Consider the following 12,376-nt stretch of genomic DNA (forward strand, 5'->3'; position numbering starts at 1 on the left):
AGATTTGAATAACAATAGTGTGAATGCTTCCAGCATTCACACTAATAAAGATTTGAATAACAATACTGTGAATGCTTCCAGCATTCACACTAACTAGGAAAAAATCCACACAATAACAGTAGTGCCCGGTGCGATTGCCCGTGGCCCTAACTACCAACTGTGGTTGTGAAATAAATTTGGCCTGGCAGTAGTCTATAATATTTCAATTGAAGTGTTGTAAAATTGAAATATAAAGTGGCAAAACATGGAAATTCTTAAGCAAGGTAGCTTTAAAAGTGTAGTGTTGATTTCAACCACTGAGACGACAAAGCTGCAACTTGAGCAAAACGACCTTAGCCGTATCTCAATTCATGAATGGTTTGAAACGAAAATGAATTGACTAATGAACAATTTCTGTCAGTTAAACTGATGTTGTGGAAGCTAGTAGTTGTTAAGAGTATTTTTCTCATTGTGATTGCTGCATATCAATGGTTATGAAGCCATATTCTCATTTTGGAAATAATCCAGAATAATATACATTTAGATAATCATACATTGATATATATTTTTTTAACACTTCTGAACATTTTCGCCTCTGAACACATCATGAGGTTTAAACACTGTCCTCCTCCACTAGAGGGAGACCCTCAGCTCTGCAACTTCAGCACTAGTAGTACAGGACTTCACAACAACATACTGTCAATAATCGGTGATTACATATTGCATATATCTGTGCAACTAATCGGGAAGGAAATTAAATAATGATTGATGAGTAAAAACGGCCAAATTGATTAAAAATACCATAACTGGTCAAAATTAAAACATTTAGGCCTACTGCAAATTATTATTTATTCAATTTATTTCAAATTTATACAGCTCATACAATGCCACGTGAATAAATCTAATGCAAACGTGGTAACTAGCCTAATGGAAGTTGTTTTTGTATTCATCGGTGTTTGGGAAATTGATCATGTATCAGTTTGGAAACATTTCATCAATAAAATTTGTGTAGTGTTCAAATCCTTTGGAGGGTATAATTGTTGATTTTTTTTTTTTTTTTAAGTTCTGTAACCTAATTTGTAAAGTTTAACAACTGCCATTTGCAAACTTAATAGTCTTCGATTACCTGATTGGTAAAAGGTTCAGCACTTCAAAGCAGCATTAGTTTTTACAGAGTAGCCTACAACACATTGAAAGGTTTTCAGTGATTACTGCGCCGCCTGCAGCTGCCGGCTGGACAGACACATGGATCCACAGTCGGCTCATTAATCGTGTCGTTAATGATGAACACGAGCCCGAGTGGCACGCCGGCTGCTGACTGACAGACAGACACACACACACACAGACAGAGAGACAGAGACAGGCAGCAGCTCTTTGTGCAGCTCTCAGGTCAGCTGGTAGCTGGTAGCGGCTCCCCCGACGAGCACAGATGTGAGTGAGTTTGTTGAATCATGCGTGTTGACAGCGGCACTAAAACCACCATGGTAGTAGGCACAATATACGACCACCAGACCCAGCCTGACATTACTGTCCCACAGCACGGGGATGAATGAACGGAGGGCACACGCACTTTGTTTTTTCTTTCTTTTCTTTTTTTAACCGGGACTGTCTGAAGAAGCTGAACTGAGGAGGATCTATCATCTCGGAGCTGCGCCGCCTCCGCCGCCTCCTCCTCCCGCCAAACAGGACGCCACTTTTCTTTTAGCCTTTCTTTCTTTCTTTCTTTCTTTCTTTCAGGTGGAAGCCGCTTTCTCGCTATTCCCAACGTTTATATAGGCTACTATTTATTCACTTATTCATTCATTTTTCTGACGTTACTTGACACTCGACGCCTGGAGGACATATATGATGAAGTTTAAGCCCAACCAGACCAGGACGTACGACGGCGAAGGGTTCAAAAGGAGAGCGGCGTGTGTGTGTTTAAAAAACGACCAGGAGGACGAGGTAAGACGTGTATCAGTGTGTCTGTGTGTATATTGAGGACTAAACTGTTCACAGTGGTGGTGGTGGTGGTCATGAGGATTGGGCATTTACTAACAGGCTTTTATTTATCACACAGTCCGAGTTTAACTCTTCAACTCTGACAGACAGTAATCCTGTTTTATCATCTGACACGTCATGAAGCGGACTCAGCCTCTGTGTGTGTGTGTGTGTGTGTGTGTGTGTGTGAGATGTTAGTTGAGGTGTTGGGCAGAGGTGAACATTAGGCCCACTTGGCTGAAGTGCCAAATGTTTGACCTATTAAACAACAGGGGGTCTAACGAGCTGGCACCCACTGAGACCTGCACCCAGCAGGAGACCATCATTCCTCATTTCCTGTCCAAGAGCAGATCCAGATAATAGGCTAAGTCATAATTCATAAAGACAAGGCATTCAACATTGTGTCCCCAGTGGTGGCTGGGCTGTTGTCAGTGACAGCCATGCACAATCAAGAATCTATACTCTGTTAACTGCAGATGAATGGCATATAGGTCTGATAATAACCACCTGTCATTAAAAAGTGAAAGCATCTACTTTCACTGACACTCTTATCAGTAGTTATTATACAACAGTATGTCCATATCTACACACACCACTGTGATCACCACTCCTCTGCTCAGGGGACGTGGTGCAACTCTTTCACCCTGTTTGCTGCTGCTGCATTTTGGGTAAACATCTAAAGTAAAGTTGTGTTTTTGCCTGTTTTTAAACTTCAGTACGATTGCACTGGAGTGCTGAAACATTTGTCCCATTCATTCATATTTAGTCTGTGTTTAATTATAGGCCGTAGAGCAAAATTAGAAAAGCAAGGAGTTTTCCCACACAGGCTCTCTCTCTCTCTCTCTCTCTGTGTGGTGGGTGGTGGTGGTGTCCCAGATCATAACGTGTCGTGTCTGCCTAGTGACGGCAGCCCATCTCAGGACCACATGTGATAGGGGAGTGGGGTCGTAGGGGGCTGGGGGGGCGGGGGGGTTGAGTGTTACACTGTGTGCTAAACACCAAGTGACCTATCAGCTGCAATTTATAGAAACAAGGTGCAGGCACTTGCTGTCCCCTGACAGATTTGCTTTCCTGCTCCTCTCGTGCTCGCACACACATGCCCCTTCCCATCGCGCTCGCTCTCTCTCTCTCCCTGTCTGTGGCTCTTCATTATTGTCTCTCTCTCTCTGTTATTCCTCTGTGACACACTGTGTGCTGACATATGCCAAAAGTCACTTTGATTATAGTAGATTGCACTAGAGGATGATGAAACGGCCATGCGTTAAGTGCCATGCTCATCTTTGTCCTTCTTTCTGACCGTCTTAGCTTTGATTGCTTGTGTCATAGGCTACTATAAGTGGTACTCTATCCATCCAGTCTGCATGCCTGGTTTACAGTCACTTCCTCAAGATGTCAGCCGACGGAGTCCAGCAGGGCAGGGACAGGTCTGCTGGCCCCACTTTATTTACACAGTCCATTTTCACCATTTTCAAGACAGGGAACATGACAGTTTTATTAGCTTATTCATTGTGTAGCCTATTGTTACACACTGCAATTGAACATATCATTCCCCAAATTATATTAAATGGCAGGATTTGGGAAATATGGCTGAAGTCAGTATCACAATGACAAGAGATAAGTAAGTAAATCACAAAAACAGGGCAAATGAATTATAACATTTTTGCTTGTGGGCTAGGGTTAGCATAGGGCACCATACAGAGTGCTGAACCAAAACCAGAACTTGATAAACACGTTTTGAATCATTGATTTTGATAATTAATTTTTAAACCAGTATCACAATATGTAAACAATATTGAATGAAATTGCTGTCCAGGCCTTTTAGGACATTGTAGGCATTGTATAGGCTCATGGGGATCACTGGATGAGGAATGATAATATGAAAAAAAAAAAGCCTCCATATGCTTTAAAGTCTTGTCTTCCTGATACCTGATTCATTTATGACAGGGTGAGTATAATGTCCTTCACTGTTGTGGCTGGATTGTGATTTGGTGCGATCGCCTTTAAGCTGATGTGGATGTGCCCACTCAAAGCTCTTCCTCATTCTGAGCTCTCAGTGAGGTGTGCGCGGCCTGTTGGGGTCATTAACCTCCTCCGCTAAGCTCTCTTGTTTTCATACAGAAAGGCAACTGCTGATCCAGTGGTTTTTGAAAAGCCTGGCTTGTTGGCTGTGACTTTGTGTGTGTGTGTGTGTGTGTGCCCGAGTGGCTGTGTACGTGCAATGGCTACGTGTTTCACATGGCGTTGGAGTGAAATTGCGCATGCATGTGTGTGTTTGTGTGTATTTGTGTGAGTGAGACAGCAGCCAGTGTTTCCACAGTCCTCAGGGGCTATGTGCAGGCCCACAGATAGATGTTGTGATGTGTTAGAGGCACTGTGGTCCAGGTTTGCCGATAGAAAATGTAATTCATATCTCATATTTTAACAATTTTCTAATCATAAAGTGAATCGTGCATAGAAGGAGATGGTTTTTGTCCCATTAACCCAATAAGACACATTTGAGAGTAAAGAAGGGAAAGCTCTAACTCAGCAGCTGTCAGTATGAGTAAGTGGCTAGTGCAGTTCCAGGTCATTGAATGTGATATCACATGACAGCGTAATCACTTGTACCCTCTAACTAGGTGCGTTATCCATACATAAATATTGACTTAACTGCCTGTAAGTCATATGGTCTCCAGGGAGTTTGTAAATGCAGGAACAGAGACAGAGAACTAGTTCTGTCACACCCTCATGCATTTACGCATTAATGCCAATTATCCAATTGCGAAGCCCACAAACAGCAGCGCTTTGTGGGTCATTTTATAGTCTGATAATTCTTCATTCAGCTCATGTATAGATAAGCCCAACTGATACTGAGACTGTCAAAATAAGTTTTGAATGAATTTCTTTCTGCTTCCTGAGATTTCCTGTGAGTTTTACTCTACTGGGTTTGACCCGGTCACAGCCGAGGGTCACGCAGCATGAAGTTTCACTCATCGCGGTAATGTCTGTGCAATTGAGACGAGCTCTGACGGCAGTGAAGATGTTATCGTTAGTGCTCCTCACAAATCTGCCATACTTCCACTATCAGGTCTCAGTAGGAATGCAGACACGTCTTAATGTTGGGGAAACCTCGGCTGGAGTAGTTGTGCTTGGCTGTTCGATATGCAAAGAGCTGATTTCAACTTGTAGTTTTGAATCAACGTTTGCCGTCAGTGAGCCATGAAAAGGTGTGAAGTGCTGGAGGAAGCAGGGGGATCATGCCCGTGTCCAGCTAGCTGAAGGCAGGATTCATAGAGTATTCACATGCGGTCTTAATGTGGGTCAGTGTGATGCCAGATAGGGTTTGAGGTCAAATGACTGCATCTCTGGAGGGGCACCATGCTGAAAAAAGACCAAACTGCATGTGTCCGAGGTCAGTTAAACATAGTGTGTGGCTGATTCTGTCATATTTCACAGCTCCTCAAGTTCTCAATGGTTTATCATTGTCCATTGAACAAATTCATTGTTGGTCTAATTTCAATTTCTAGGTTGTCATTCATGATATTTAATAGTTTTTTGTGTCATATCAAAAGTTTCTGGTAGTCATTAGTAGGCCAGTGGTTACCTACCTTTTCCAACTCTAAAACTCAATTCCAACGTTGGTGACCCATACTTGATCTTACTTGATTAAATTTCCTTTACATTCTTCCTGCGGTCTTATCAGTTTTTATGTCTTTAAGATTTTTTGGTTTCAAACGCATCATTTATAATATATTTATCATACAGACATTTTTTTCACCAAAATGAATCTGTATATGGTTCGTCAGCCCATTTGCACCACCTTGTCAGCCCTCAGGTTGGGAACAACTGAGTTAGGTTGTCATGTTTAGAAGGGATTTGCCAAATAAAACCACATCAAACATAATTTTTTTTATATAGAATATCAAATCTAAGTATGGCTGTACTTGTCATGATTTTATATGTCAGTGCTTTTAAATGTGGGAACAACTTCTTGGCTGATTGATGAAAAATCACATTAGTTACTCTCGTTCACTTAGTTTATTTATGTGGTGAAGATGGTGTCATGCACAAGAGCTCAGTACAAAGCCTCATATTGCATTAAGTAAATGAAGTGAATGGCAGGCATGACATGTGAGATAATATGCATCCTGCCAAATGAATAGCACAACACTTAGCCGCCACCAGACACCTTTAGCGATGATGGACTCTAAAGTTGGGCATGTGGTTGGCAGGATTTCTGCCCCTGAGCTCAGCAGCAGTGACCCGATGAAGACCTTTCTCCTCGGCAGGTGCTACTGGTGAGCAGCAGTCGACATCCAGACCAATGGATTGTGCCAGGAGGAGGAATGGAGCCTGAGGAGGAGCCGTGTGGGGCCGCTGTCAGAGAGGTGTATGAAGAGGTGAATACATCGCACACACTTGCAGAGAATTAAAATCACGGTACTTTTAACATGATAATGCAGGTGTGAGAAAGATTTTAGTTTTTGTTGGCGACTTGGCGTGTTCAATAGGTCATGGGAACATCCAACATGTGAGCTGTGACAGTCAGATGATCAACAGCATTACTTTCACAAGCTATGTTTTCCTAAAATGAAAGTGGGAGATCAACAATAAGCAGAAACATGAACATTGTGAACTGGGTCAGGTCATGTGTTGAAAGGTGGAAGCCAACTCCCCAAGATCCAGTCACATGAACGCATCAAAAAGAAAATGCTTCCAAAATTTCATCTCAAAGTTGCATCGCCATGTGATAATCTTGATATAATAATGTAGTTAAACTGTGTCAGGCCCCTGGCATGACCCTTAAACCTTGCATAACACATAAAAAAAATTCACTGCGATCCCCACATCTTTATCGCCAAGCCAGTATAACACACTCTGGAAAATCTGCTTATATTCCATTGATTTACATTGACTAGAGGCACAGACACAGATGATCACTGTCAGAAGAAGACATTCTTGGCAGTCATTGCCCACACAGTGAGATGCTCGCCCCGATTTATGAGCCAAAATCCAGACGAGGGATAGAAATATTTGGCCGTGATGCACAAATGTCAAGTTAATTGTTCTGTGGTTTAGTAAAAGTGGTTGGTAGTAGTTGGCCAGAGTGCACTGTGAGCTTTTGCCTTCTGTGCTGACAGCTTTGAAGTATGGCAGTGACATTTGGGAAGGGTTTCCAGTTACCCACATCCTGTGCCTCCCAGACCAGCCATGTGCAAACCAACTGCTGTGGCAAGCTAACAATTCAAGACGTCATGTTTTTATACATGACTGTCAAGTTCAACACATCAACCAACATCAGCATCACATCCAATTGAGAGTTTAATTTGAGCAGAAGTGTGAGAATGGTCAGTCCTATAATTGGGATACTGTGGGTTATTAAGTTTTCTTTAAAGCATTACAGCAATCTTGGATCAGGGTTTGACAAAAGTGCTGGAAAATATTGCGAAAAAGACAAACATGACTGTGACGGCTGTTTGTTTTAATTCTATACTGTATACTAATTCTAAGCAGGTTTTCCATGTGTAGCACATTCAGACTGCAAGAGTGACTATATTACAGTGTGTTCACAGGTCAAACATGATGCATATTGAAAAAAACTTTTTTTTTGTGTGTGTCATTTACTATGCTGCAATGCTATGTACAAAGGAAATCGACAAAATCACAATAAACAGCAAATTAATAAGAAAATGCCTTAGACATATCCTTAGAAAACAAAAGGGTATTAAAGGAAGCGCATTTGTTTTCTCCCTGTAGCCGATTCCCATGAATGATTTTGGCCAACACTGTACACCACAACATCAGTATCTGCTAATTTGGAGCAAGCTGCATGATTCCTCATATTTCTGGGAATCAAACGCCAACTTGAAAAAGTACTCTATCTGTTCTGACACCCTCATCTCTTTTGGTTTTCAAGATTGTGTGAATGTTCTTGAGAGTGCTGTGAAGAGGTTAAACTCTCACTCTCACACGAATAACCTTCAGTACTCTGTGATACATGTGAGTTGACGTGTCCAGAACAAAAAAATATCCAAACACAAACTGTGTGTAAGCAGAAATGGATCTTGACTGCTGTAGTGCGCTTGTGTCAGGCCTCTCTCTGTGGTCATCCTGTCATCCTGACTATGTTTAGGTCTACCTGCTCCCTCACAGGCACGTGGCCATGTCAGGGTGGCACCGCGCCACAGGGTCTCCTTTCCTAAATGAGAAAAAAGTTCACATTAGAAATGAGACAAGCTGTTCCTAATACCAGGTCATGCATTCTTAGTGTGTCTCAGCTATATGAAAACATTGCACTGGGAGTGTTTTCTATTAGCTTTGCTTGAGCTCAAAGGACACATTTGCATTGTTCAGTACTGGCAAGATACACCACTGTGCGGTTACTGAAATGTAAATGACTTGAATGACTCGTGATGAATTTTCTCCATGTGTGTGCAGGCTGGTGTGAGGGGAAAGCTTGGCAGGCTACTCGGGATTTTTGAGGTAAGCTTGTCAAACTGTCATTTAAAAATCTCATAAATTCTTATGTGGCGTAAAATACAATATTTTACAATGTTAGAAATCCTGTATCAACATTGCTAGCAACCTAACCGTCATGTCTAGCATGCCTTCATGTGCCAGCCCTCACAGTCAGGCGGAGCATTAAGTTGTTTTGTTTGTGTAATGTTTATAACAGAACAGTTAATCACAGTTTACAGATATGTTTATATAAAAGCTCTACATGCTTTGCTACAGTTTACAGCAGTAATGTGAAGTGTCTTAATCAAAACCTTTGCAGCACAATCAGGACAGAAAGCACCGGACGTACGTGTACACCCTCATAGTGACGGAGACACTGGACGACTGGGAGGACTCCGTCAACATCGGTATGCATCACTTTGGCATTGAGCTAAAATGCGAAATACTATCAGACTGCAAGCCGCGCCATTTTATTTATTCCACAGGCCTCTTTATATTGACAAAATGTGATTTGAAGTTAATAAAAGCCATATACCGGTATTATATTTTCTAATTCATAAAAACAGGATAAAGGCGTAAGGGCATACATACATTATTCTGACCCATTAGTGTGGAAGTGCTATTCACCAGATTACAATAATAAGGTTGTTATTCACATTACCCTAATATTTTAAAGACTAACTGAAATCCCAATAAAAGAAAACTGTTCAGAGAGACTGTTTGGGCCTCCGGTCATCACTTTGTAAACTAAGAAACTGGGACACATTCTTGTCGATGAAGTCAAACCACCTGACCTATGGTGTTTACACTCTTAAAATACAGACAGAAAAAAATGTAGCGCCAGTTCGCTCTCCTCTTGAACACAGATTAGTAGTTTATTGAATCTTATTGATATTCTGCACAAATTTCTGACTTAATTCACTCAAACAGGCTGGCTGCAGGCAAATGATAAACCGAGTCACTACTCAGATGTTTTAATGATAAAAATGCCCATATTTAGTGACCTAATTGATAATGATGGCTTTTTTTTTATATACAAAACTACTAAACGTTCTTGATGTTTGCTCTCTTTATGTGATCATTAACTGAATATCTTAACATTTCAAACTGATTTTCTGACGTTTTATGTTTCAAAAGATTTGGTAATTATTTAGCAAAAAATTAGCAGATAACCAATATTGAAAATAATCATCAGCTGTAAATTAACACACATCACCCATCTTTAGTTGGTTAGTATTACAAATGTTGCCTGATTATGTGGATTAAGTGTAAGCTTGTTATGACATATATCCAAAAATAATAACCTTTATTTCTTTTGAGTGTTTTTTATTTTTTTAAACCTGATGCGTCTCAGGGGACTAAGTAACTCAAAACATAGACTAGTTCTAACTGGTCTAGAAAAAAAAGTGGTTGTGATCGTTTACTGCCTTCACCCTACAGAAATAGAGTCCAGCCTGTTCACAAGGGGGAGGAATGTTTGCTGTGCCCAGTTGTTTTCCAGTTATCATCACTCGCCACAGCCCCCTCCTTACTTGTCCTCTCTTACCCTGCACGAAGGCTGAGCGGAAATGGTTCGGCACTTCTGGTCTAATTTACTCTCCCCCTCTGCTGAAAGGCTGGTGGTGGTGTGTTTCATGGGTGAATCCTTCCCTCTCACACCACCCTATTATTATCACAGGCCACAGACAAGTCCTTTTGTAAAATGCTGTTTGGTTGTGAATAGAGGGAGGGAAGAAAATATAAATAAGCCCCAGCTGATGATTTACTGGACACATCGGTTTTTATGAAAGATGCTTTTCTTAGTAACATTTGCTGACATGAAGGCTTCATAAACACCAACTGAAGAAGGTCAGGAATGCCAGTTTGCACGCCGACTTTAGTGCGGCACCATGTGCTACACTTGAGTGTGTTGTGTAATATAGTGGTATGGCAAATTGCAACTATTTTGCTTGTTGAGCAGTATTACTCACCATTCAGTCAGGTGACCAGTAGCACAGCTAAAGAGCTTTAGCAGAGAGTATTAGGTGCTGCAGTGCAGTGGCAGTTATGTCAGTTTTATTCTCATTACTTCCTCTAAGGCTTCTGCTTGAAAAGAAACTGAATTGCCACTGAGAACAAGACCAAACTCACAATTAGCATAATCCATAAACTGACAAGTTGCACTTTCTGTACCCTTTCTGTGGCCTTCTTGCAGGAAGAAAGAGGAAGTGGTTCAAGGTTGACGAAGCAATCAAGGTTCTGCAGAGCCACAAGCCTGTCCACGCAGAGTACCTGCACAAACTCACAAATGCCTGCAGTCCGCTGTGTAACCCGACGAATGGCAACGGCCCGAGCTCCCAGGTGACGGACAACAACGCCCCTCACTATGTTGTCTGCTCCTCACAAGGCTCAGATTTGGTCAACAGATAGGACCGTAACGCAGCGGCAACAAGCGGATCTTCTGAAAAGGACACCTGGATGAGCATATGAGCTGAAAAAAAGACTTCATTACATTACTAACACAGTCTCTTAAAATGTACAGCGTAGACCTCTTGAAGTTGATTTGAAACCCTTTTTGAAGTGGGCTTTGAAGAGTGCCAAAATGTATATTTAAAATTTTATATGTCTATTTTTTACCAACCATCACCAGCTAATAGAGCAAACGTGTTCCTTTTAAAGCATTCAGCTTTAGATGGTTTCTCTCAGTGTGCTGCTGCTTATGCAATGTGAAGATCCTTCTTTAGTCTTACATTCTGAATATTTGATTGGCAGTGCACACAGTGTTTGGTTGGTTTCCTGGAGGCCAATACTGGGAAGTGTTGGCTGGCAGAGGAAGTCCTGTCCCCATGGTGACTCAGTGCCAAATGCTGTCATTCTTGCAAGACATTTTGGATAGGACGTGCTACATGTGTATTCATATTTTCATTACAGTTTTTGTGTACTAGTCTGGTCTGACACTAAACTAGCGTCAGCTCACTATGGATTAATCCCTATTTAGATACACCTAAAGAGAGTAAAGAGCAAAGTCTACAACATCACTCCACTTCCTGTAATTTCTATCTTACAAGTACAGACAATATGATCTCTAAGCAACAGTAATAATGTAACACTGTAATAAAGATAGAGGAAGATCTGCACACTGACCTCTACGTTGAGACTTAAAATATGTTTGAGGTGTGACTATTTATTTTCCACATACCTTTAATGTTGTCAGGCTGATTGGCTCAGTTACAATAAGTGTCAGCCTCTGCGTAGTGGAGCAAACCTGCAATCAAGTGATCAAAACTTACACATGTTCCAAAGAGTATTCAACACTACAAACACACAGATTGTATCATACAAGAAATAATCTTCTGAAGACACTATTATTATTATGAAGTGCATTTTACAAAATGTGAACTCTGGTCAATGTCTGAGAATACAGTAAGGTGGCCTTGGTTTTAGAGTAGAGATGCAATGTGTTGTGCTTTAGTAAGATTATTTTAAGTGCCTTTACAAACACAACAGTAAAATGTGTTTAGTTTATCGACACTGATGGGAAGCAGTGCAGACTGCCTTACACACACACACACACACAGAGCTAAAACCAGCTCCTTACATTACGGTAGAGTTCAACTCAAGGGTGGTTGATGGAAACTTATGGTTCTTGTTACAATTGAATGTACAGTATTTAGTATGCACTGATGGAAATTATTTATTTTGTTTCATAGCCCCCACCCTCTACCCCCCCCCATTCCCCCGCCCCTTACATAGGAAACTATGACGAGTGTGGACAGACTTTATTTTTATCACCTCAGAAAATTCAAACTATCTTATAATTTCAGTCTATTATATCAATGACTCTTGTACTTAGGAGCATGGGAAATATCATTTTATTCATTTTTTTGTATTTGTGCATGTGTGACTGGAATATTCTGCTGTGCACCAATATGTTGTAAATAAAAAAAAACCTTTTAAATAAAATAAAAAACAAAACAAAAAAACAACACACATTTATTGA

General features: G+C 41.0%; 1 protein-coding gene across 1 annotated transcript; it reads left to right on the forward strand.

Annotated features, from left to right (window-relative positions):
- Positions 1-1,311: 1,311 nt before the first annotated feature.
- nudt4a (nudix (nucleoside diphosphate linked moiety X)-type motif 4a) lies at positions 1,312-12,295 on the forward strand. The gene is made up of 5 exons (XM_083974001.1): positions 1,312-1,923; positions 6,228-6,338; positions 8,377-8,421; positions 8,717-8,804; positions 10,592-12,295. Exons 1-5 carry the CDS (start codon positions 1,825-1,827, stop codon positions 10,804-10,806), a joined length of 558 nt encoding a protein of 185 aa, XP_083830127.1. The 5' UTR covers positions 1,312-1,824; the 3' UTR covers positions 10,807-12,295.
- The last annotated feature ends 81 nt before the right edge of the window (positions 12,296-12,376 follow it).

This window comes from Trachurus trachurus (assembly GCF_905171665.1).
Source record: "Trachurus trachurus genome assembly, chromosome: 6".
Classification (NCBI taxonomy): Eukaryota; Metazoa; Chordata; class Actinopteri; order Carangiformes; family Carangidae; genus Trachurus; species Trachurus trachurus.

Excerpts from the sequence above, each read along its gene's own strand:
- nudt4a (XM_083974001.1), top strand. The coding sequence starts at position 1,825 with ATGATGAAGTTTAAGCCCAACCAGACCAGGACGTACGACGGCGAAGGG. Across the intron at positions 1,924-6,227 it reads AAAACGACCAGGAGGACGAG|GTGCTACTGGTGAGCAGCAG; the intron begins GTAAGACGTGTA and ends TCTCCTCGGCAG. Across the intron at positions 8,805-10,591 it reads GGAGGACTCCGTCAACATCG|GAAGAAAGAGGAAGTGGTTC; the intron begins GTATGCATCACT and ends GCCTTCTTGCAG.